This window comes from Mustelus asterias, chromosome 25 (genome assembly GCF_964213995.1).
Source record: "Mustelus asterias chromosome 25, sMusAst1.hap1.1, whole genome shotgun sequence".
In the NCBI taxonomy this organism is placed as follows: domain Eukaryota; kingdom Metazoa; phylum Chordata; class Chondrichthyes; order Carcharhiniformes; family Triakidae; genus Mustelus; species Mustelus asterias.
The window spans coordinates 38,506,177-38,532,484 of record NC_135825.1 but is presented as its reverse complement, the minus strand read 5'-3'; the positions used below and the strand labels follow the sequence as shown (position 1 = coordinate 38,532,484).

Genomic DNA, 26,308 nt, shown 5'->3' with positions numbered 1-26,308 from the left:
AGCGTCTTAAAGGAGGAGGAGAGAGAGGTAAAGAGGTGGAAATGTCTGGGGTTTTGGGGTGGCACAGTGGCAAGCATTGATGCCTCACAACACCAGGGACTCAGGTTCAATTATGACCTTGGGTAACTGTGCGGAGTTTGCACATTCTCTGTTTCTGCTCTGGTTTCCTCCGGGTGCTCTGGTTTCCTTGCACAGTCCAAAAATGTGCAGGTTAGTTGGATTGGCCATGCTAAATTGCCCCTTAGTGTCCCAAGATGTGTAGGTTAGGGGGAATCTGTCAGCAAGTCATTGCAGATTTGATGGACTGAATGGCCTCCTTCTGCACTTTAGGCGTTCTGTTCTATTCTATGTTGGGGGAATGGGATAGTGCACATTAGAATATAGGCAACAGGGTTTTGCAGGACATAAAATTTGCAGAGGAGGTTGGAGGTTGGCCAGGGGTGTACTGGGATAAAGAACAAAAAACAAAGAAAATTACAGCACAGGAACAAGCCCTTCGACTCACCAAACCTGCACCACCATGCTGCCCGTGAACTACAACCCGCTACCCTTCTGAGGACCATATCCCTCTCTTCCCATTCTATTCATGTATTTGTCCATCCACCCCATAAAAGTTACTATCATATCCACTACCTCCCCTGGCAGCGAGTTCCAGACACCCACCACATTCTGTGAAAAACTTGCCTTGTACATCTCCTTGCCCCTCGCACCTTACACCTATGCCCCCTAGTAATTGACTCTTCCACCCTGGGAAAAAGCTTCTGACTATCCACTCTGTCCATGCCTCTACCTTGTAGATATCTAACAGGTTGCCCCTCAACCTCTGTCGTTCCAGTGAAAAGAAACCAAGTTTCTCCAACCTCTCCTCATAGCTAATGCCCTCCATACGAGGCAACATCCTGGTAAATCTTTTCTGTACCCTCTCCAAAGCCTTCACATCCTTCTGGTAGTGTGGCAACCAGAATTGAACACTATTCCAAATGCGGCCTAACTAAGGTTATATAAAGCTGCAACATGACTTGCCAATTTTTAAACTCAATGCCCCGGCCAATGAAGGCAAGCATGCCGATAGTTGAGTCTAAAGGTATAGCGAGGCACGGATGAAGGTTTCAGTGGAAGATAAGCTAATGTGGTGACAAAGACAGGCGATAATACAGAAGTGGAATTTGGTTAGCTTGATGATAGCGATAGTATAGCTGGGAAATTCAGCTCGGGATCAAGGGCAATAATTAAAATTTCCACAGCTAAAAATATCTCATTAACAATGCAGATTTAACACGAGACACAATTTATAATGTACTTGAGAAAACCAAAACTCTGCTGCCTGCTCTCTTTTTGTTGAAAAACATCTATTTTTAAATCAATCATTTTGGAATTGTCTAGATTTATATTGCAAAACTTATAATCTAAATTCATGCAATTATGATTAACTTTATCCTTTGTCTTCTGAACAATTGAACAAGTTAACAATTGTACCAATGGTAGCACTTTATAGGACAATCTAAATGGATCCAAGAATATATTTGGACTTTGGTACTTGAGGTGTGGGAGAGTGTATTAGAGCACGACTAATTCCTTGTATGACTAATCTACTTGTCAATCTGTCAGACCTGTAATTTTTCAAGGAGGAGATAAGGTGGGAGCTTGAAGGATAATGTAAATGGAAAATGAGTTGTTTTCCAGGAAGCTTATGGCAGGCAAGAAATGTAAATGAATGAATGTGCGGAATGCATTATTGACTGTGTAGAGTTCATCTTTTTTTCTGTAAAGTGTAAATTGTGGAGAGCCCTCCACAGTCAAAATATGCCTTAACCACAATTGGCCGCAAACACTGGCCAGCAAATGGAGTAATTAAACTATTGCTTAAGATGGTTTTTATTAACATTTGACAAGCATTGAGCTTTTTGCGCTGAGGTTGCTAACAATTGGTTTACTTGTAACAATGACAACATTGAATTCGGGTTCCTGATTGGGGGTGTTAAAAGTGGAAAAAAATCCAATAGAAATAAAACCTAGAAAGCTTTGCTGCAATAAATAAATGACTTGTCCATTATTCAAGATGTGTAATCAGCTGTTAATCGAATTATCATCATGAACATAACAGCATAGAGACAGAAGTAGGCCATTTGGCCCCTCCAGCCTATTCTATCATTCTGTGAGATCAAGGCTGATCTCCACATCCCTTCCTTTGTTCCATATCCTTTAATACCTTCGCAACTTTAACCCAATTACAGATAAATTACATTTTTAGTTCTTCTGCTTAATTAAACTTTAACTTTTAGAATAACAACTTGTACTTATATAATTGCCTTTTATGCAGAAACACGTCACAAGGTGATCCAAAGGAACATCAAGCAAATGTTGACACTGAGCCACATTAAGGAAATATTTATGACGAATAGCCAGGGGCTTGGTCAAAGAGGAATGTCTTAAATAAAAAGAGAGAGAGAAAGAAGCAGAGAGGCAGAAAGGTTTCATGAGAGAGTTGCAGAGTTTAAGACCTAGACAGCTGAAAGCGTGGTGATCATTGGTGGAAAATTTAAGATCGGGGATGTGACTTGAGTTCAAAGTTGAAGGATCAGATACTTTGAGAGAGTTTCAGGGGTGGAAGAGCTAAGTTTCCAATATCAGGGAGAGAGACAGAAACACTGTTTTCACTCTGGTTTCCAACTAAACTGAAAGTGACTCTTAGATTTTCCCCGTGAAGGAACCACCTGACCTTGACCTGTCAATCAGTCGCAAACCAGACAATTAAAAAAGTTGTAAAACTCGTAGAACTCCAGGACAGCAAGGGATGAGGCCATTGAAAACAATGGGGAATTTTAAAATGAGCACAGGGGTGATGGGTGAAAAATTAGGCTGGGATTTTCCACCCCCATCATCCTCCCCCCCCCACCACCCACCCCACCCCAACCACCCCCCCTCCCCCGTTCTTGCGGTGTTTTCTGACAACAGATGTGGTACACTATTGACTGCCAGTGGGATCATCCAGTCCCAAAATGTCTACGGCATTTTGCATGACTCACCTGTCCTTACCCTGGAGAACCCACTACAGGGGTTATCTTCAGCGGGACTGGAAAATCCTGCCAGCAGGAAGGGCTAGAAAATTCAGCCCTTAGTGAGAGTTGCAGGTCAGCTCAAGTTCATGGTGAGTGGACAATCAAAGGCAAAAATGGCATGTTTCAATAAGAAATAAGCTGAGACAAGGTGAAGCCAGAGGTGAAAAATAGGCAATCTTAATAATGGTGCTGACATGTGGTCAAAAACTCATTTCAAAGTCAAGTACAACACCAACTTTGTAAACAGTTTGCTTCAGCCTCAGATAGTTGCCAGGGAGAGGAATGAGGTCAGTGGCCAGGTTATGGATTTAGTGGCAAGGAATGGCTTCAGTCTTCCCAATATTTCGTTGGAGGAAATTGTTCATTCAGTACTAAATATCAAACCAACAGATTAACAATCAAGAGACAGTGGAGAGTCTCAGAGAGGTGGTGGTGAGGTAAACTGTGTGTTATCAGCATATGTTATCAAGAAACAACATCTAGATGAGAAACAGGAGGGGGAGCCAAGTATAGATCCTGGGGGAACACTACGGGGAAATTGTGCAGGACTGGGAAGAGATACCTTGTGATTGATACTCTGCCTCTAACTGGATAGATAAGAATGCAGTCAGGCAAGCTCACAGCCAGAAGAGAGGCACGGAGGAGAATGGTGTGCTCAACTGTGTCAAAGGCTGCAGACATGTTGAGAAGGATGAGGGAGAATCATTTCTGTGGTCTCATAGGATATACCTGTGAATCTAACAAGTGATCAGCTCCATGCTAACAATTGTATTTATACAGCATTTAACTCAGAGCAAAATATCCTTATAAGCCAACATATTTTCTGTTAAGAGCATTTTGATGTCAGTGTAACCAATGGTAACATGCTGTGAGGGTCAACTGACCCGGTAGAAATAGGAAGTAGAGAATAGAAATGGGGATTTTGGGAGAGTATTTGCTCAGAGTGTGGCCCAAGTCGTTGTGCAATGAAGTTTCTTTATTCAACCTTTATTATTTATTTATTATTAGTGTCACAAGTTGGCTTACTGCACACTGCAATGACGTTACTATGAAAATCCCACGCTGTTCGGGTACACTGAGGGAGAATTTAGCATGGCCAATACACCTAACCAGCACGTCTTTCAGACTGTGGGAGGAAACCCACACAGACACGGAGAGAATGTGCAGACTCCACCCGAGGTCAGAATCGAACCCGGGTCCCAGATGTTGTGAGGCAGCAGTGCTAACCACTGTGTCACTGTGCCGCCCAAATTTACTTTGTGAAGTTGTTTTTTCCTGCTTATTATTGCTTGCTACTGGAGGATCCTTACTGCCAGATGAATATTTGACACTAAAACCACATGAGAAAATTCTCAATAGTTAGTGTGCATGTGCGGATGACACAAACCAATGATAGATATCTAAAGTTACAGCAGAGCTTTTGAATTTTGAAATCAACTTCAGTTTAATCAAGTACTTTTCAGCTTTGAACAGTGGATTGATGGGATGTTTAAATTTTCTTTTTCTTCATGAGTCACCATCACACCCACTAACAACAGCCTATCAGCAATAAAGTATAAAGAAGCAAGTCAAATGCAATCTATTTTTCTCAACTCCACATGAAGAATGTGATACTCCCTCTAGTGACCCAGCTAAAAACTGATTAAACTCAACCAACATGTAGAAATAGAAAAGAGGAATGAGGTGCATAAAGGAGTTTTACATAGTACTAGAGATGAAGTGGTATTATATCATAGAATCACAGAATCCCTACAGGACAGAAGAGACCATTCAGCCCATCGAGTCTGTACTGACTCTCTGACAGAGCATTTTACACAGGCCTTCTCCCCTACATTATCCCCTTAACCTCGCACATTTCCCATGGCTAATCCATCTAACCGACACATCTTGGGGCACGAAGGGGCAATTTAACATGGCCAATCAACCTAACCTGCACACCTTTGGACTGTTGGAGGAAACCAAAGTACTGAAGGAAACCCACGCAGATTCGGGGAGAATGTGCAAACTCCACACCGACAGTCACCCAAGGCTGGAATTGAACCTGGGTCTCTGGAGCTGTGCTGCAGCAGTGCTCACCACTGTGCCACCATGCCACCCCAAATGATAGCAGCAGATTAAAAAGGATGACGAGGAATAAAAAGACAGGTTTACACTGCATGTAGAGCATGATGTTCCAGCCATTCCTGTTGGTGGGATCTTCCAGTCCTGCTGAAGGCGACCCCCTCACGAAGTGGGTACCGCAGCAGTGCGGCTAGCGAGTAATGCAAATGGTCATTATCTTCGGTGGGACTGGTAGATCCTGCTAGCAGCCAATTGGTGGGCTGCCTCTGCCGTGGGAATACACATTACTGAGGGTGGGGAGGGGGGGGGTGCATAAAGTGTGTATAAAGCTGGTGACCTACAAGCACAAATAGACTTGTGAGAAGAAGGTGTAGTGGCAATAACACTAACATAGCTTAAAAATGGTGAAGTCAAAGCAAAACAATGCAGATACTTCAGATCTGAAGTAAAAGCAGAAAGTGCTAGAAAAATATCAGCAGGTCTGGCAGCATCCATGAAGAGAGAAACAGATAATGATTCAACTCCAATATGACTCTTCTTCAGAACAAGAGTAGGCCATTCAGTCTCTTGAGCCTGCTCTGCCATTTGATAAGATCATAGCTGATCAGATTATGGATTCAATTTCCCTTTCCAGTCTGCCCTATAACTCTTTGATTCCTTTGTCTAGCAAAAATCTAGCTCAGCCTTGAGTATATTCAATGACCCAGCCTCTACTGATCTTGGAGACAAGAATTCCACAGACTAATGATCCTGTGAGAGAAAAAAAATCTCCTTATCGCAGCCGTAAACAGGAGACCCCTAATTTTAAACAATGTTCCCACTTCTAGATTTTCCCGCAAGGGGAAACAGGAAGACAGGTGCACTGCCTGTGCACTGCCCTCTCCCCCACTTCTGAACATGTGGCTGATGCGCGATTAAATCACTCGGGAGGCTAGATTGTACCCGGGAAATAAAGGCTTTTATTACTAACAAGAATGGAGCACACTATATACAATACAATCCCAGACTAAAGGGTCACCAGGCAGAGCAGTGACCTTTATACTTCCCCAGGTAGGCGGAGCCAACTGGAGTGTACCACAGAACAATATCAACAGGTAGAACAGCCCAACCCTAACCCCAACAGTGACAACAGTAACATATCTACAAACACCCATAGTGCTGACCATCCATGGCTCACCACATTCACCCCTCCTTTAAAAACAAAGGCCGGCGGGGCAAAGTAAACAGAACAACTGTTCATATATTCACAAGTTCAGTCGTATTGGAGGACCGCACCGTCTCTGCGACCTCCTCAACACTGGCGGTAACGCCGGTTCTGGTAACCGTGGTGACCTTCTCTCCAAGGCGGTGTCCAGTGACTCCTCCAGTTCCTCACGGACAGGTGGACCACGAGGTGACGACAATCTGCTGGACTCGAGCACGCCTCGAGGTGGCGACAATCTCCTGGACTCAGGCAAGCTGTACACGGGAGTAAGAGGATTAAGTGGTGGTCCCGATACTGCCCGCGCCGTGTCAGGAGGGGAGATAAGGGTCAGGGGGTCCCTAACTAGGGGTGTGGGAGCGACTGGAGTTTCCAAGTCCCCTGCAGGCGCCAGATCTCTAATAGAGACCGTGTCCTCTCGCCCGTCAGGATATGCCACATAGGCATATTGAGGGTTGGCGTGGAGGAGATGGACCTGTTCAACCAAAGGGTCGGACTTGCGAGTCCTAACATGCCGCCGCAGGAGGACAGGTCCTGAGTACGTCAACCAAGACGGTAATGAGGTCCCAGAGGAAGACTTCCTAGGGAAGGAAAACATCCTCTCATGTGGAGTAGCGTTGGTTGCCGTACACAGGAGTGAGCGGATGGAATGGAGCGCATCAGAGAGTACCTCTTGCCAACGGGAGACTGGAAGACCTTTAGACCTCAATACCAGTTACACAGCCTTCCAGACTGTAGCATTTTCTCGTTCAATCTGTCCGTTACCCCTAGGGTTGTAACTCGAACTCTCCACCTACAACTATGATATCATGGAGGCACATTCTCCTTGTGTCTGCGTGGGTTTCCTCCGGGTGCTCCGGTTTCCTCCCACAGTCCAAAGATGTGCAGGTTAGGTTGATTGGCCATGCTAAAATTGCCCCTTAGTGTCCTGGGATGTGTAGGTTAGAGGGATTAGCGGGTTAAATATGTAGGAATATGGGGGTAGGGCCTGGGTGGGATTGTGGTCGGTGCAGACCCGATGGGCCGAATGGCCTCTTTCTGTACTGTAGGGTTCTATGATTTCTATGATTTCGTAGTTCTACTCGAGGCAATCCCTTTTGAGAGCAGGTATTGCCTCAAGTCAACACTTATGAATGACGAGCCCCTATCACTGTGGATATAGCTGGGGTAACTGAACAGGGTGAAAATATCCCGTAATGCTTTGATAACCGTGGCAGCGGTCGTATCTGAACAGGGAATGGCAAAAGGGAATCGTGAGTACTCGTCAATCACATTGAGGAAGTACACGTTCCGATCTGTCGAAGGGAGGGGGCCCTTGAAGTCCACACTCAGTCTTTCAAAAGGGCGAGTGGCTTTAATGAGGTGTGCCCTGTCAGGTCGGTAGAAGTGCGGTTTGCATTCAGCACATACCTGGCAGCTTCGGGTTATGGACCTGACATCATCCACTGAGTAGGGTAGATTCCGGGCCTTTACGAAATGGAAGAGCCGAGTGATCCCCGGATGGCAGAGATCATTGTGGAGGGCCTGTAATCGATTCTCCTGCACACTTGCACAGGGCGTCCAAGGGCTCATTGAGCTTCCCTGGACGGTACATGATATCATAGTTGTAGGTGGAGAGTTCGATTCTCCACCTCAAGATTTTATCATTTTTGATCTTACCCCGCAACGTGTTGTTGAACATGAACGCCACGGACCGCTGGTCCATGAGCAGGGTGAATCGTTTTCCCGCCAAGTAATGGCGCCAATGCCGGACGGCCTCCACAATGGCCTGAGCCTTTTTCTCCACCGCGGAGTGCCGAATTTCAGGGCCTTGGAGGGTGCGAGAGAAAAAGGCGATGGGCCTGCCCGCCTGGTTAAGTGTGGCGGCCAGGGCGCAATCAGATGCATCACTCTCCACCTGAAAGGGGATGGACTCATCAACAGCATGCATCGTGGCTTTCGCGATGTCGGCTTTTATCTCTTCAAAGGCTAAGCGAGCCTCTGTTGTTAGGGGAAAGGAGGTAGACTTGATGAGCGGACGGGCTTTGGCCACATAATTGGGAACCCACTGTGCATAGTATGAAAAGAAGCCTAAGCATCTTCTCAGTGCTTTGATGCTAGTGGGCAGGGGAAGTTCAAGGAGGGGACGCATACGGTCTGGATCAGGGCCAAGGACCCCGTTTTCCACCACGTATCCGAGAATTGCTAAACAGCGCTTGCGAAATACACACTTCTCCCTGTTGTAGGTCAGATTCAGGCGAGACGCAGTGCGTAAAAATCTAAGGAAGTTGGCATCGTGGTCCTGCTGGTCATGGCCGCAGATAGTGATGTTATCCAGGTACGGGAAGGTAGCCCGCAGCCCGTTCTGGTCCACCATTCGGTCCATTGCACGCTGGAAGACCGAGACCCCATTCGTGACGCCAAAGGGAACCATTAAAAAGTGATAAAGGCGACCATCCGCCTCAAAGGCCGTGTATTTTCGGTCCTCTGGGCGAATGGGGAGCTGGTGGTAAGCTGACTTCAAGTCAATGGTGGAGAACACCCGGTACTGCGCAATCTGGTTGACCATGTCAGATATGTGCGGGAGAGGATACGCATCCAGCTGCGTATATCTATTAATGGTCTGACTATAGTCTATGACCATCCGGGGTTTGTTTCCAGTTTTAACCACCACTACTTGCGCTCTCCATGGACTAGAGCTAGGTTGGATGATCCCTTCCCTGAAGAGCCGCTGAACTTCAGGTCGAATAAAGATCCGATCCTCAGCGCTGTAACGCCTGCTCTTGGTTGCGATGGGCTTGCAGCCTGGCACGAGATTCTCGAATAAAGATGGTGGGGTGATTCTTTGTGTCGAGAGGCTACACGTGGAGCGCGCTGGGCAATTTGGAGGCTGCTATGCTCCCACTGAAAGTGGAGGGAGTGGCCCATCGTACTGCAGGGTTACACTCCTCAGGTGGATCATAAAGTCTAGTCCCAGGAGTATCGGAGCGCAAAGGTGCGGTAACACAAGGAGCCTGAAGTTCTCGTAAACTGTGCCCTGTGCCGTTAGATTGACCACGCAGCTCCCTAGCACGGTAACAGACCGGGACCACGACGCCATCGAAATTGTCTGTCTGACAGTCCGTACTCGGAGACCGCACCATTTCACGGTGTCAGGGTGAATGAAGCTCTCCGTGCTCCCGCTGTCAAACAAACAATGAATTTGGCGTCCATTTACCTCTATGCCCATCATGGACTTGTCGAGTCTGTGAGGCTTGGCCTGGTCCAGGATGATTGATGCCACCGTTGGGTCTTGGGTGCAACTGCAGGCAGCTGAGATGGTTGATGATGATGTCCCCTGCTGGTCGTCTGCGGTCGGTGGCGACCAAAATGGCTGCGTCCATGGATCGCACGTGGTCGGTGGCGCTAAAAGTGGCGGCCCCTGCAGGTCGCACGTGTCTTGCGTCTCCGTCGTCAGGAATGGCGGCGCTCTGGAATCCATCGTGGTGGAAGACCTCGAAGAAGCTGGAGACAAGGAGACAGGCTCTGGAGAATCACACGCCGCGCTGCTAAGCTTGGAGGGTGGTTTGGTCCTGCAGACTTTGGCATAATGCCCTTTCTTTCCACACGCGGAGCACAATGCCGTTCTAGCTGGATATCGCTGCCGAGGGTGTTTCGCCAATCCACAGAAGTAACACCGCGGGCCTCCTGGAGCTGCCGCCGTCGTCAGGTCCGCGATTGGAAACACAATTGCGCAGTTTTTCGGAGCCGCTGAATAAAGTTGAGTCGGTGGCTGTACTTGCCACGATGTTCCCATGTGCTCGGTGGGGTACGTTTCTCGACTTCTGGAGGCCGTTTCCATAGCGTCAGCCAATTCTACTGTCTTAGCGAGGTCTAGATTACCTTGCTCTAGCAGCCGAAGGCGAATATACGACGAGCCGATTCCCGCCACGAACGCATCTCGGATCAAGTCGTTTGTATACTGGGCCGCCGACACTGGCTTGCAGTTGCAGGCTCTGGCTAGCTGCTGAAGTTCACACAGGTACTGTCCTGTCGTTTCGCCGGGCTGCCGCCGTCGAGTGGCTAGAAGGTGTCGAGCATGGGTCTCGTTTGACGGTTTGTTGTACCGTTTCTTAAGTAGTTCGATGGCCCCTATGTAGTCTTGGGCATCGCGGATTGCTAAGTATACGGTGTCGCTTACCCTCGCGTGGAGGACCCGCAGTCTATCGGCGTCGTTTTGAACGGCTGTTGAGGCATCGATGTAGTCTTGAAAACACTTTAACCAATGGTCGAAAGTGTTCGACGCTCCTGCCGCACGTGGATCTAAAGTAAGCCGCTCGGGTTTCAACATTTGCTCCATGGTTTTTTTTTACCAAAATTCTTGTTAGTAATAAAATTGATGCGTGATTAAATCACTCGGGAGGCTGGATCGTACCCGGGAAATAAAGGCTTTTATTACTAACAAGAATGGAGCACACTATATACAATACAATCCCAGACTAAAGGGTCACCAGGCAGTGCAGTGACCTTTATACTTCCCCTAGTAGGCGGAGCCAACTGGAGTGTTCCACAGAACAATATCAACAGGTAGAACAGCCCAACCCTAACCCCAACAGTGACAACAGTAACATATCTACAAACACCCATAGTGCTGACCATCCATGGCTCAGCACTCATAGTGGTAACCAACTATGGTTCACCACAGTGGCTTCATCCATCAAGAGATCAGTGATTCTCCTGCCAAGTCAGGCCCCGCAGTACATTGCCAGTGTGGGATGGTTACGGCACCTGGAGTCTGTACGAGGCCCTCATCTCTGATAAGCAGGGAGGAGCAGCAGGTGTCTGCATCTGGCTGTTCCTCTGGGGCACTGCTGATGGTGACTCCCCGTTTGTTGGCACCCTGATCGCTGGACAGCCTGGGACCACCGCAGTGCTGCCCCTCCAGCCAGCCACCCGCTTCCCCCCCCCACCCCCGCCACAACCTGATCGCAGCCCCTACAGCAATTCCCAGGCCAGCCCTGACCACCCCCCACCCCCCCCAAATGTCCTGGAGTGCCCCAGTGCACAGCTCATCCCGCATACTGCAAAGAGACACGAGTTGGTGTGTACCGCAAAGAGACACAAGTTGGTGCAATCCTCCCACCCCCTTCACCCAGGCAGACCCCCTCCACCCAGGAGGCAGGCACCCCCGCCCCCCCCCCACCGTAGCAGACCACCCCCCCACCCCACCCCCCACCCCCCGCACTCCCCCTAGCTTGCAAAGGGACACGAGTCGGCACGTACCGCAAAGGGACACGACTCGGCGTGTACCACGAAGGGACACGACTCGGGGCGTACTGCAAAGGGACACGACTCGGGGCGTACTGCAAAGGGACACGACTCGGGGCGTACCGCAAAGGGACACGAGTCGGCGCGTACCACAAAGGGACACGACTCGGTGCGTACCGCAAAGGGACATGACTCGGGGCGTACCGCAAAGGGACACGACTCGGGGCGTACCGCAAAGGTACACGACTCGGGGCGTACCGCAAAGGGACACGACTCGGGGCGTACCGCAAAGGGACACGACTCGGGGCGTACCGCAAAGGGACACGAGTCGGCGCGTACCGCAAAGAGACACGAGTCAGTGCGTACCGCAAAGAGACATGAGTCGGTACATACCACAAACAGACTCGAGTCAGTGCATACCACAAAGGGACACGACTCCGGGCGTACCGCAAAGAGACACGAGTCAGTGCGTACTGCAAAGGGACACGAGTCGGTACATACCACAAACGGACTCGAGTCAGTGCGTACCACAAAGGGACACAACTCAGTGCGTACCGCAAAAGGACAGGAGTCAGTATGTACTGCAAAGAAACATGAATCAGTGCGTACAGCAAAGAGACAGGAGTCAGTGTGTACTGCAAAGAGACAGGAGTCAGTGTATACTGCAAAGAGTACAGTATGGTGCCTGCTGATCACTCAAGGCAGTGGAATCTCAATTTTAGCTGATCAATCAGCCCTTCTATATCTGTCCTCGTGGGTCAATGAGGCATAGGGACAATGCCAGGCAGAGTGTGGATGTTTAATTGATCTCAAAAACAGCTCCTTAATGGATTGCTCCTGTCTTCTATTAAACAACAATCTTGCTGCTTTGGGGACGTAAACCATTCTCATTCATAAATGCCCCTGGCTGACCTTTGTTATGATGTGGAGATGCCGGCGTTGGACTGGGGTAAACACAGTAAGAAGTCTCACAACACCAGGTCGTCCTCATGTGTGCGGAACTTCTATCATTGTCATCATTGTCATCAAACCAGCAGACAAAGGAGGGGCCATCGTCATATTGAACAGAACGGATTACTGCAAAGAAGTGTACAGACAACTGAACAACGAGGAACACTACAGACAGTTACCCGCAGATCCGACCAAAGAACACACCCGTCAACTCAACAGACTGATCAAGACCTTTGATCTGGACCTTCAGACCACCCTCCGTGCTCTCATCCCACGTACTCCCCGCGTTGGAGGTCTCTACTGCCTCCCGAAGATACACAAGGCAAACACACCCGGCCGTCCCATCGTTTCAGGCAATGGAACCCTGTAAGAGAACCTCTCCGGCTATGTCGAGGGCATCCTGAAACCCATTGTACAAAGAACTCCCAGCTTTTGTCGCGACACTACGGACTTCCTACAGAAACTCAGCACAGTTGAACCAGGAGCACTCCTCGTCACAGTGGATGTCTCAGCACTCTACACCAGCATCCCCCACGACGATGGCATTGCTGCAACTGCCTCAGTATTCAACACCGACAACTGCCAATCTCCAGATGCAATTTTACAACTCATCCGCTTCATCCTGGACCACAGTGTCTTCACCTTCAACAACCAGTTCTTCATTCAGATACACGGAACAGCCATGGGGACCAAATACGCACTTCAATATGTTAACATCTTCATACACAGGTTCAAACAAGACCTCTTTACCGCACAGGACCTTCAACCGATGCTATACACTAGATACATCGATGACATTTTCTTCCTTTGGACTCATGGTGAACAATCACTGAAACAACTCTATGATGACATCAACAAGTTCCATCCCACCATCAGACTCACCATGGACTACTCTCCGGAATCGGTTGCATTCTTGGACACACGCATCTCCATTAAGGACGGTCACCTCAGCACCTCACTGTACCGCAAGCCCACGGATAACCTCACGATGCTCCACTTCTCCAGCTTCCACCCTAAACACGTTAAAGAAGCCATCCCCTACGGACAAGCCCTCCGTATACACAGGATCTGCTCGGATGAGGAGGATCGCAACAGACACCTCCAGACGCTGAAAGATGCCCTCATAAGAACAGGATATGGCGCTCGACTCATCGATCGACAGTTCCAACGCGCCACAACGAAAAACCGCACCGACTTCCAGAGAAGACAAACACGGGACACGGCGGACAGAGTACCTTTCATTGTCCAGTACTTCCCCGGAGCGGAGAAGCTACGACATCTTCTCCGGAGCCTTCAACATGTCACTGATGAAGATGAACATCTCGCCAAGGCCATCCCCACTTCTTGCCTTCAAACCACCACACAACCTCAAACAGACTATTGTCCGCAGCAAACTACCCAGCCTTCAGGAGAACAGTGACCACGACACCACACAACCCTGCCACAGCAACCTCTGCAAGACATGCCGGATCATCGACACGGATGCCATCATCTCACGTGAGAACACCATCCACCAGGTACACGGTACATACTCTTGCAACTCGGCCAACGTTGTCTACTTGATACGTTGCAGAAAAGGATGTCCCGAGGCATGGTACTTTGGGGAGACCATACAGACGCTACAACAACGGATGAATGAACACCGCTCGACAATCACCAGGCAAGAGTGTTCTCTTCCTGTTGGGGAACACTTCAGCGGTCAGGGGCATCCGGCCTCTGATCTTCGGGTAAGCGTTCTCCAAGGTGGCCTCCACGACACATGACAATGCAGAGTCGCTGAGCAGAGACTGATAGCCAAGTTCCGCACACATGAGGACGGCCTCAAGCGGGATCTTTGGTTCATGTCACATTAGCTGTAACCCCCACGACTTGCCTGGGCTTGCAAAATCTCATTAACTGTCCTGTCTGGAGACAATGCACAATTCTTTAACCTGTGCTTAACGCTCTCTCCACTCACATTGTCTGTACCTTTAAGACTTGATTACCTGTAAAGATTTGCATTCCAACCATTATTTTGTAAATTGAGTTTGTGTCTTTATATGCCCTGTTTGTGAACAGAACTCCCACTCACCTGACAAAGGAGCAGTGCTCCGAAAGCTAGTGGATTTTGCTACCAAATAAACCCGTTGGACTTTAACCTGGTGTTGTTAGACTTCTTACTGTGTTGACCTTTGTTAGCTACATGCATACAGTCAATGACCTCTTGCACTTTAGGGAAACCATGATGTCTTCAAGCCCCTTGCTCTCTTGGCCTGGCTGTCATACTCAATGGTAAATGTTACAAACTTGTCCACTCTCTTGAACAATGCAACAGTTAGTATGTAAAAATAATGATGAGCTAATAAGCACGATATGCCATATGGATCGCCTGTTTATCTTTGAAATAATCCCGAGGCATAGAAATTTAAGATCACCATGGCCTTTAGTGTGACAGGCATTGGATGGCCATCCAGGCAGTTAGAACCTTCCTCCCCTGCAAGCATCTTGATCATAAGACCAGAAGACATAGGAGCAGAATTAGGCCACTCGGCCCATTGAGTCTGCTCCGTCATTCAATCATGGCTGATATTTTCCTCATCCCCATTCTCCTGCCTTTTCCCCAAAACCCCTGATCCCCTTGTTAATCAAGAACTTTTATCTATCTCTGTCTTAAAGACACTCAATGACCTGACCTCCACAGCCTTCTGCAACAAAGAGTTCCACTGACTCACCACTCTGTGGCTGAAGAAATTCCTCCTCATCTCTGTTTTAAAGGATTGTCCCTTTAGCCTGAGATTGTGCCCTCTGGTTCTAGTTTTCCCCACTAGTGGAAACACCCTCTCCACATCCACTCTATCCAGGCCTCGCAGTATCCTGTAAGTTTCAATAAGATTCCCCCCTCATCCTTCTAAACTCCAACAAGTACAGACCCAGAGTCCTCATACGACAAGCTCTTCATTCCAGGGATCATACTTGTGAACCTCCTCTGGACCCTTTCCAAGGTCAGCACATCCTTCCTTAGATATGGGGCCCAAAACTGCTCACAATACTCCAAATGGGGTCTGACCAGAGCCTTATAACAGCCTCAGAAGTACATCCCTGCTCTTGTATTCTAGCCCTCTCGACATGAATGCTAACATTGCATTTGCCTTCCTAGCTGCCAACTGAACCTGCACGTTAACCTTCAGAGAATCTTGAACAATGACTCCCAAGTCCCTTTGTGTTTCTGATTTCCTAAGCATTTTCCCATTTAGAAAATAGCCTATGCTTCCATTCCTCCTTCCAAAGTGCATAAGCTCACACTTTTCCACATTGTATTCCATCTGTCACTTCTTTGCCCACTCTCCTAACCTGTCCAAGTTCTTCTGCAGCTCAATATACCTGTCCCTCTGTATATCTTTGCATCATCTGCAAACTTAGCAACTGTGCCTTCAGTTCCTTCCTCCAAATTGTTGATGCATATTATGAAAAGTTGTAGTCCCAGCACTGACTCCTGAGGCACACCACTAATCACCTGCTGCCATCCTGAAAAAGACCACTTTATAAAGGACTAATTTAAATGTGGATTACAGGGTCAAAGGTAGGGTTCTGAAGACTGTGGAGGAACAGAGAGATCTTGGGGTCCATATCCACAGATCTCTAAAGGTTGCCACTCAAGTGGATAGAGCTGTGAAGAAGGCCTATAGTGTGTTAGCTTTTATTAACAAGGGGTTGGAGTTTAACAGTCGTGGGGTTATGCTGCAACTGTACAGGACCTTGGTGAGACCACATTTGGAATATTGTGTGCAGTTCTGGTCACCTCACTATAAGAAGGATGTGGAAGCGCTGGAAAGAGTGCAGAGGAGATTTACCAGGATGCTGCCTGGTTTGGAGGGTAGGTCTTATGAGGAAAGGTTGAGGGAGCTAGGGCTGTTCTCTCTGGAGCAGAGGAGGCTGAGGGGAGACTTAATAGAGGTTTATAAAATGATGAAGGGGATAGAGTGAACATTCAAAGACTATTTCCTCGGGTGGATGGAGCTATTACAAGGGGGCATAACTATAGGGTTCGTGGTGGGAGATATAGGAAGGATATCAGAGGTAGGTTCTTTACGCAGCGAGTGGTTGGGGTGTGGAATGGACTGCCTGCAGTGATAGTGGAGTCAGACACTTTAGGAACATTTAAGCGGTTATTGGATAGGCACATGGAGCACACCAGGATGATAGGGAGTGGGATAGCTTGATCTTGGTTTCAGATAAAGCTCGGCACAACATCGTGGGCCGAAGGGCCTGTTCTGTGCTGTACTGTTCTATTCTATTCTATTTATCTCCACTCTCTGCCTTCTGCCAGTCAGCCAATCCTCTATCCATGCCAGGATCTTATTCTTAACATCATGGGCACTTAACTTATTTAACAGTTTCCCATGCGGCACCTTGTCAAAGGGCTTCTGGAAATCTAAATAAATCACGACCACTGGTTCTCCTTTATCTAACTTCCTTGTTACCTCCTCAAAGAACTCTAACAAATTTGTCAGACATGAACTCCCGTGACAAGGCCATGCTGACTCAGTCCTACTTTATCATGCACTTCCAATCTGCAATCTCATCTTTAATAATGGACTCTAAAAACTTGACAATGACCAAAGTCAGGCTAACCGGCCTATAATTTCCCGTCTGCAGCCTCCCTCCCTTCTTAAACAGCGGTGTTACATTCGCTACTTTCCAGTCCTCTGGTACCCTCCCTGCCTCCAGTGATTCCTGAAAGATCACCACCAATGCCTCCACAATCTCCTCAGCTATCTCTTTTAAAACTCTTTTACAGCTGAACCCTGAACTGATTCAATATCAGACATTGGCCCAGAGTGCTGAGAAAACCTTTTCTGTGGTCTCTGCTGTATTCTTCAACTCCTCGTGTGCTCCCCTGATGAAGCCTTTTCTCCTGTTCTTGTACTCCTGAGACAACTCTGGGAAGATTTCCTCCTGCCTGTGCAGTTTGTGTGATCACCATTAAATTTGCCTAGGCAGTGAATTGACAATTTAATTGCCACAGCTAGCTTTGAATTGGCCTGTATCGGAAGGCGGAATGGGCTGCTGACTTTTTGCCCCTTTTGCCTTCCATAATATTTCAGTCAGAGTGTATGCCAGGGACCCAACAACACCACACCCAATTTTACAGCGGATCGGAAGGGACGTTGGCCTTCTCTGCAAATATAAAATTCTGCCCAGTCACTCAGGCAAAAATTAACTCCAACTCATTTAGTCCTAGAAGCTAAACACAAAGCATTCTGGTTTGAAAACTATTGTCCAGCTGCTTCAGCTACTGTGCAATGATTGCTTATTAAGCTGCTTAAGATGTACACTCCAAAAGTCCTGAGGACTGCATGCTTACACCTTACCTGACATTTCAATTTAGTGTCAATACTGACATTGTCCCAATGTTCTTGGCCAAGTTGTCACAGAATGCTGTACAGTGGATAAATTAATGACTTAAAACTTGCTTCATAGCTAGTGAACCTACTGGTTCACATTGTGAATATCTTTTGGCAAGCACATTGTAGAAAAGCAAAACTTCTTCAAATAATAATACTGAGACATTAAAACAATCTTTGTTGTACTAAGCTCGCGTCCTCTGGCATGGTTCAGTTCAAGCAAATGGCTTTCTTGTCTACGTAATCCATTATATACTGCTGTACTGTATTTCCTCTTCTCACATTTGATTGCAAGTTGCCCAGATGATTAGCCTCAAATAATTATCAGTTCCATACATAATATATATACATATTAGGGAATGAAATCTGCTGTCCTTATCTGCATGCTCCTACAGAGCCACAGCAATGTAGTTGACTCTCAACTGCCCTCGGGCAACTTGGGATGGGCAATAAATGCTGACCAGCCAGCGACTCCCATGTCCCACGAATGAGTAAAAAAAAACTTTGACTTGGTCTTCATCAAGAAAATCTGTTATATATTGGGAGGAACTAGTATAATACAGCCAGTGTAGTTGGTCATTGAATCTGATGAGCAACAGGACCATGTGGCATCCCATCTCTGAAGGAGGCAGTGAAGCTCAGACCTTGTATAATCCATCTAAAATCTTTGCCCTTCTAGCAGCTAACTCATTGGGAACTAGGTTAGTTTGTTCATCAGGGTTTCCACTGCTGCTTGATGCTGATACTTTTCAGGGAAGGTGATGGCCTCGTGATATTATCACCTGACTATTAATCCAGAAACTCAGTTCATGTTCTGGAGACCCAGGTTCAAATCCTGCCACGGCAGATGATGGAATTTGAATGCAATGAAAGATATTTGGATATAAGAATCTACTGATGACCATGAACCCATTGTCGGAAAAACCTATCTGGTTCACTAATGGCCTTTAGGGAAGGAAATCCGCCGTCCTTACCTGGTCTGGCCTGCATCTGTCTCCAGAGCCACAGCAATGTGGTTGACTCCCAATTGCCCTCGGGCAACTAGAGATGGGCAATAAATGCTGGTCAGCCAGTGACAGCCATGTCCCATAAATGAGTAAAGAAAAACCTTGACTCCATCTTCATCAAGTAAATCTGTCATATATTGGGAGGAACTAGTATAATATAGACACCAAGATGGTTTGATCAAAAGTTTAATGACAGCATTAAAAATTGGGCATGTTCATAATTTGTACACATTTTAAAATGTACACATTTGAAAATGTTGGAAGAGAATGTGCAATGATGCACAAATGATACAACTTTAAAAACAACAAAATGAATCTCTGTGAATGTTCACACGGCAAAATAACAACTGACTTTTTTCTCCCATTAAACTATAGCCAGAATTTTACCAGCACGCCCGCCCCAGAATCGAGGCTCGCAGAATATAATTCTTTGTTGGCCTCGGGTGGGATTTTACGAGCCTCACCTGGGGTGAGGTCATAAAATACCAGCCTATATCTATAAATCAAGTCTAACAACTGATCATTATCCTCTGTATCCTCTGTATGGGGGCGGCACGGTAGCACAGTGGTTAGCACTGCTGCTCCACAGCTCCAGGGACCTGGGTTCGATTCCCGGCTCGGGTCACTGTCTGTGTGGAATTTGCACATTCTCCTCATGTCTGCGTGGGTTTCCTCCCGATGCTCCGGTTTCATCATAGAATCATAGAAATCATAGAAACCCTACAGTACAGAAAGAGGCCATTTGGCCCATCGAGTCTGCACCGACCACAATCCCACCCAGACCCTACTCCCATATCCCTACATATTTTACCCACTAATCCCTCTAACCTACGCATCTCAGGACACTAAGGGACAATTTTTAACATGGCCAATCAACCTAACCCGCACATCTTTGGACTGTGGGAGGAAACCGGAGCACCCGGAGGAAACCCACGCAGACACGAGGACAACGTGCAAACTCCACACAGACAGTGACCCAAGCTGGGAATCGAACCCAGGTCCCTGGAGCTGTGAAGCAGCAGTGCTAACCACTGTGCTACCGTGCCGCCCACAGTCTACCATGCTACCGTTTCCTCCCACAGTCCAAAGATGTGCGGGTTACGTTGATTGGCCATGCTGAAATTGCCCCTTAGTGTCCTGAGATGTGTAGGTTAGCGGGATTAGCGGGTAAAATATGTAGGGATATGGGGGTAGGGCCTGGTTGGGATTGTGGTCGGTGCAGACTCGATGGGCCGAATGGCCTCTTCCTGCACTGTAGGGTTTCTATGATTTCTAATCTGCTGGGAATGTCAGCACATTGGTTAATTAGGGTGGGGCCAGGGTGATTTCTTGGGAGTCACACACATTGCAATGTGGGTATTTCTTTGTTTTACACCTCTTGGCCATACACACCCCATATTTAATCTGATGAGGTCTGCCGTACGATCATGAAAACTCCACACTTGCAAATAAATCCGCTTTCCTCGTACATGAAATTTTGAGTGTTACCTGAGTTACAACACCAAACAATTTTCCTTCATGCTGAATAGTTAAACAACAAGATTGCGCCTGCTCAGCATGGGATAAGGCTGAGTAGAAATGTCAATCAAGTTTAAAAATTGAGCCATGGTTTTCCAATTAGTGAAGCTGCCTATGCTGCGATTTTTATTTCAGTTACAATATGAATTCACCTTGGACACAAATCAAAGTAATACTGCATCAAGACTTAAATCCTATATTGACCAAGAACTCATAAGTCCTATGTATATGCACACAGGTCTGTTCAGACAATGGAATGTCTGGCATTTATCAATAAACAGAATCTAGCCCAGGGCTGACATATTGTTCTCAGCAGCAGACTTGAGAAATGTCACTTGCCGCTTTTCTCAGCTAAAAACAACCGGCTTCACCAATTTGCAAATAAAATTAATATTTATTTGTCAATTCTGATCATGCCTTCTTTCTCTGACTTCTGATTCTCTGTTATTTGTTGCTTTGTATTTCCATGCATCGGGCATATTTTACATGGTTCCTTTTGGTTGAAATTCCTGTTTTTTTATGTAAAACAGCAAAGTCCCGTTCACCAAACAATCAATAATAGAGGGAGAGAGAGAGCGAGAAAACCTATTTTGTTTCAGACATTACTTGTACACTTGCTGAAACTATAATAAGCAATACATAATTCAACAGGAATGTGCTTTATATCGAAGCAGAGACCTACGTTTCTCCAAACTAAGCAATGTTGGAGTTAAAGGGGAGGGCGGGGGAAGGATTTTCCCATCCTGCCCACGACGGGAATATGGGGGATGGACATTGCAAAGGTCCATTGAGGATTTTCTGGTCTTGAGACAAGTGCAGCTGGAAAATCCTGCCCAATGGTTATAGATAAATTGATGAAAATATAGTCATTTCATGAATGACATATTTATCATACCTATACAACATTGTTGTGCAGGTCTTTCTATGATATTTGAAGTAGGTTTCTGACCGATTTTCTTTTGCATGCTTTTGATCCCAACGCATTTAGCTGAAGCTGTTTTTGTAATGTCCCCTTGTCGTTGCAGCGTCATACCTTGGAATGTAATGAATTCCATTCCCATTGTTATCTCTCCACCAATGTGTTTTACCTTGTAAGATAAATGTTCTGGTGTCTGACTCTGCGGGTGATATTTCTGTACATCTTACACAAATTCTGTTACTGTCCCTCTGCGGTGAAATATCTGTGGGTAAGATCTCTACATCCTCCTATTACCATTTTATGAGCAGACATTAAATGAAACATTTTACAAAATAACAAGCGGACAGTAAAGAAAAGTGCAAATCTGTGTGGGTCCCCCATACTGGTACTTATGTATGCCATCAGCCTTAAAAGAACACGCCAAAACAATCCAGTCAGTTAAATGTAACATGTTTGCAGTGAAATGTTATTCTGCATCCAATCAGATTCCATAAATAAACAGCTAAATGTTGCAGTAATGTTTGTAGATAAACACAATCGTTGTCTCTGTAGATCAATTACTTTTGTCTTAGAGTAAAGATTTTCCACAAAAAAACCCTAGTCATAGATCAAAATTTAGAGAAATCTATTGCCTAATCCAAAAACCAATATCTCATGCATTTGAACATGTAACCTGATTTTCTTTTATACAAGATGAAAAAAAAACCAAAGGAACACTTACACATTGCGGTGCTTGTTGAAGACAATTCTTTTTCACTGCTTCAGCTGAATGGAAAAAGAAAAATGCCATTTACACCTTAATCAATAAAACTACTGAAGCTTAATATTTCAGATCCAATCTTACATTGCACGATTCAGCTTTGATTGCAGCATAATTAGACAGTGCTAAAAACGAAAGAAATTGATGTCCCATTACCTTTCTACCAGCCATTGCTACCGCAGTCAAATAAAAAAGCACAGGATTGGATTAAATCGAAGAAATGGTCCTGAAATTTCCAATGCTTTCGATGATTTTCTATATTGAAGTTGGAAACAGTTTGTCGGGGAGTACAGTATTCTGAAGTTAATTGGTTTTGAGAGTTTTGTCGTTGGGCCCCTCGATTCTAATACCAGAAGGAGAATCGAGTTATGGTCAAGAGGGAAGAACCTGAGCCTTTTGTTTGAAAAGTTCAGAATATGTTCTCTATGAGTCATGGGTGGCACATTGGCACAGTGATTAGCATTGCTGCCTCAAAGCTCCAGGGACCTGGATTCGATTCCCGGCTTAGGTCACTATCTGTGTGGACTCTGCACGTTCTCCCCTAGTCTGCATGGGGTTCCTCCGGCTGCTGCAGTTTCCTCCCACAGTCCGAAAGATGTGCTGGTTTGGTGCATTGGTCATGCTAAATCTCCCTCAGTGTACCTGAACAGGCATCGGAGTGTGGCGACTAGAGGATTTTCACAGTAACTTCATTGCAGCGTTAATGTAAGCCTACCTGTGACTAATAAATGAACTTTAATTGCATAGAAGATCGACAATGTGGCTTTGGGAAGGAGGGAAGTCTATTTTACTGTGCCCATTCCCTCCAGAAGTGAATTGAATGGGCTTTGCTCGGTTTTTCCAGGTCCGACTGCCCCACCTTCCCTGGTGTTCCTTGGGTTAGGAATAGGGAGGGATGTCAAGCAGGAATCCAGGTCCCACCTCTCCTTATCATTTACATTCAGTGTGTTCATATGGTCTCGGGCAACCTAGTTTCTTTTAGGGGAAAGGGAGAAGAACTTACCCATTATTTCTTGCCCCTGTTCAGCTGCATGGTTTCCCAACTCAAGGAAACCTGGCTCGCAGCTTTTAAATGCAAAATTTCTGTCAAAATCTGAGACTTAATTAAAATATGGAAAATACTGACTCATTTCTCAAGAGTAGGTTATTCACTCCCCAGCCCAACAGACCACCCCCACCCCCCCACCATTTCATCTTGGTGGGGCAGCACAGTGGCACAGTGGTTAGCACTGCTGTCTCACAGAACCTGGGTTCAATTCTGACCTCAAGTGGCTGTCTATGGGGAGCTTGCACGTTCTCCCCGTGTCTGCATGGGTTTCTTCCGGGTGCTCCAGTTTCCTCCCACAGTCCAAAGATGTGCCAGTTAGATTGATTGGCCATGCTAAATTGTCCGTTAGTGTCAGGGGCAAATATGTGGGGTTACAGGGTTACAGGCATAGGGTCTGGGTGCGATTATTGTTGGTCTAGGCTTGATGGGCCAAATAGCCTCCTTCTGCACTGTAGGGATCCTATGATTCTATGATTCTAAACCATGTTCGCAAGGAAGGAGGCTGGGATTCCTGATTTTTAGTCGCACTTTTGGTTCTAATCCAGAACTGACAATTCAATTATAACTGGGGACTGAAGATGGAATTCTAATCTTGGAACCTACATTTTTGTTTTAACATTCTGGCCACAAGGCCTTTCTGTGAAACTATTTCTTTTTAAAGAACTTCAAAATGTTAGTTAATGGATGCACTCTGAAATCATTTTCACTTCTCTTGCCAATGTTTAAATCCACAATGCTGTTTCTTCAGTTTTTGCACTGTACAGGTGATACACTTTCTCCACTCACCTGCAAGTTCCAATCAATTCCATGCTTTCCACACTGCTCAGTAAGGTACTTTATAGAAAACAAATGTATTTAGGACACAATTAATACTGTGGAGAAAATCCGTGGATGAGGTATCTAAGGCCTAAGTTGCTGCTACACTTGAATAATATCTTAACCGATGCCAAGTACATCCAGTTTATCCCAGAGTTGAGTCTTGTGGTTGGCATTATTTACTGACAGATAAATTATTTATCTGAGGGTAAGGAAATTATGTTTGCAAAATATACTAAAGCTGGAGATAGAAGGAATAATGAAGATAAGTGCGCATGGTGGCACAGTGGTTAGCACTGCTGCCTCACAGCGTCAGTGAGCAGGATTCGATTCCCAGCTTGGGTCACTGTACAGAGTCTGCACGTTCTCCCTGTGTTTACGTGAGTTTTCTCCGGGTGCTCCGCTTTCCTCCCACAGTCTGAAAGATGTGCTGGTTGGGTGCATTGTCCATGCTAAATTCTCCCTCAATGTACCCGAACAGGCGCCGGAGTGTGGCGATTAGGGGATCTTCCCAGTAACTTCATTGCTGTGTTAATGTAAGCCTACTTGTGACACTAATAAATAAACATAAACTTAAACTTAATTTGTCCCAGAATGATTTGAATCCTTTCAGTAGCTGAGTCAATAAATAATAAATTCAGCTCATTGTGAATAAGTGTAAAAATAATAAGGTGAGGAATGAGGAAGCAAAGAGAAAATGGGATAAGTGGAAAAGATCAGGAAAAGAATTTGGACAAAATTCTCATTGTTCGTGGAACAAGCAGAGAGGAGGTCCCAGTGTGTGAGGTGAGCGACTGACTTTTTAAAGTTTTTCGCGGGCTTTGTGTGTGGTAAAATTACTTTAACTTTAACCCGAAATAACTTTAAAATTTTAGCAGAAGTGGGCCGGGAAAGTGTGTTTTTTTTTTAAGCGCGCGGGAGGTTTAAAAGGGAGGCCGCAGTGTACAGCGAGCAGCGTCGGGAGCGGGCAGCGGAGTGAGTGGGAAGCAGAGTGTGAGCTGTAAGGGCATTGGCTCACAGGGCTTCGGGGGACAGGGCGAGCAGGGGTGAGTTTTAATTCTAAGTTTTTAATTCTTATTTACTTTTCTGTGTACCTTGGTAAAAAGGGTCAAACATGAGTGTGAAGCCAGCGTGTTGTTCCCAGTGTAGGATGTGGGAGGTCCTGGAGGCACTTGGCCTCCCGGACATCTACATCTGTGAGGGGTGTGTCGAGCTGCGGTTCCTGAGGGACCGTGTTAGGGAGCTGGAACTGCAGCTCAAGGGTCTTAGGCTGTTAAGGGAGAATGAGGAGGTGATAGAACATAGAACATAGAACATAGAACATTACAGCGCAGAACAGGCCCTTCGGCCCACGATGTTGCACCGACCAGTTAAAAAAAAAAAAAAACTGTGACCCTCCAACCTAAACCAATTTCTTTTCGTCCATGAACCTATCTACGGATCTCTTAAACGCCCCCAAACTAGGCGCATTTACTACTGATGCTGGCAGGGCATTCCAATCCCTCACCACCCTCTGGGTAAAGAACCTACCCCTGACATCGGTTCTATAACTACCCCCCCTCAATTTAAAGCCATGCCCCCTCGTGCTGGATTTCTCCATCAGAGGAAAAAGGCTATCACTATCCACCCTATCTAAACCTCTAATCATCTTATATGTTTCAATAAGATCCCCTCTTAGCCGCCGCCTTTCCAGCGAAAACAATCCCAAATCCCTCAGCCTCTCCTCATAGGATCTCCCCTCCATACCAGGCAACATCCTGGTAAACCTCCTCTGCACCCTCTCCAAAGCCTCCACATCCTTCCTGTAATGTGGGGACCAGAACTGCACACAGTACTCCAAGTGCGGCCGCACCAGAGTTGTGTACAGTTGCAACATAACGCTACGACTCCTAAATTCAATCCCCCTACATAGACAAGAGCTATCATCAGGTGGTCACACCAGGGCCACGGGTGGAGGCCAAGTGGGTGATGGCCAGGAAGGGTAAAGCTCGGGTGATTGAGAGCACCCCGGTGGATTTGCCCCTACACAACAAGTACTCCTGCCTGAGTACTGCTGGGGGGGACAGCCCATCTGGGGGAAGCAGCAGTGGCCGTGTCTCCGGAGTGGAGTCCGGCCCTGTAACTCAGAGGGCTAAGGAAAAGAGGAGGAAGGCAGTGTTAATCGGGGACTCGACAGTAAGGGGGTCGGACAGACGTTTTTGCGGAGGCAGGCAGGAGTCTCGGATGGTGGTCTGCCTCCCTGGGGCTGGGATCCAGGACGTCGCTGGTCGAGTCCCAGAAATCCTGAGGGGGGAGGGAGAGGAGCCAGAGGTAGCGGTACATATTGGTACCGCTGATGTGGGAAGGAAGGGGGAAGGG

The 26,308-nt window shown here is 46.7% G+C and overlaps 1 protein-coding gene across 1 annotated transcript in view; it reads right to left on the bottom strand.

The window, feature by feature from the left end:
• The window catches only part of LOC144511898 (synaptotagmin-B-like), an 832,296-nt gene that overhangs the window by 472,912 nt on the left and 333,076 nt on the right, over positions 1-26,308 (bottom strand). The window contains exon 2 of the mRNA XM_078242331.1: positions 22,048-22,091. Coding sequence (XP_078098457.1) covers positions 22,048-22,051 — 4 coding nt within the window. The 5' untranslated portion in view covers positions 22,052-22,091. The remainder of the gene's footprint in view (positions 1-22,047; positions 22,092-26,308) is intronic.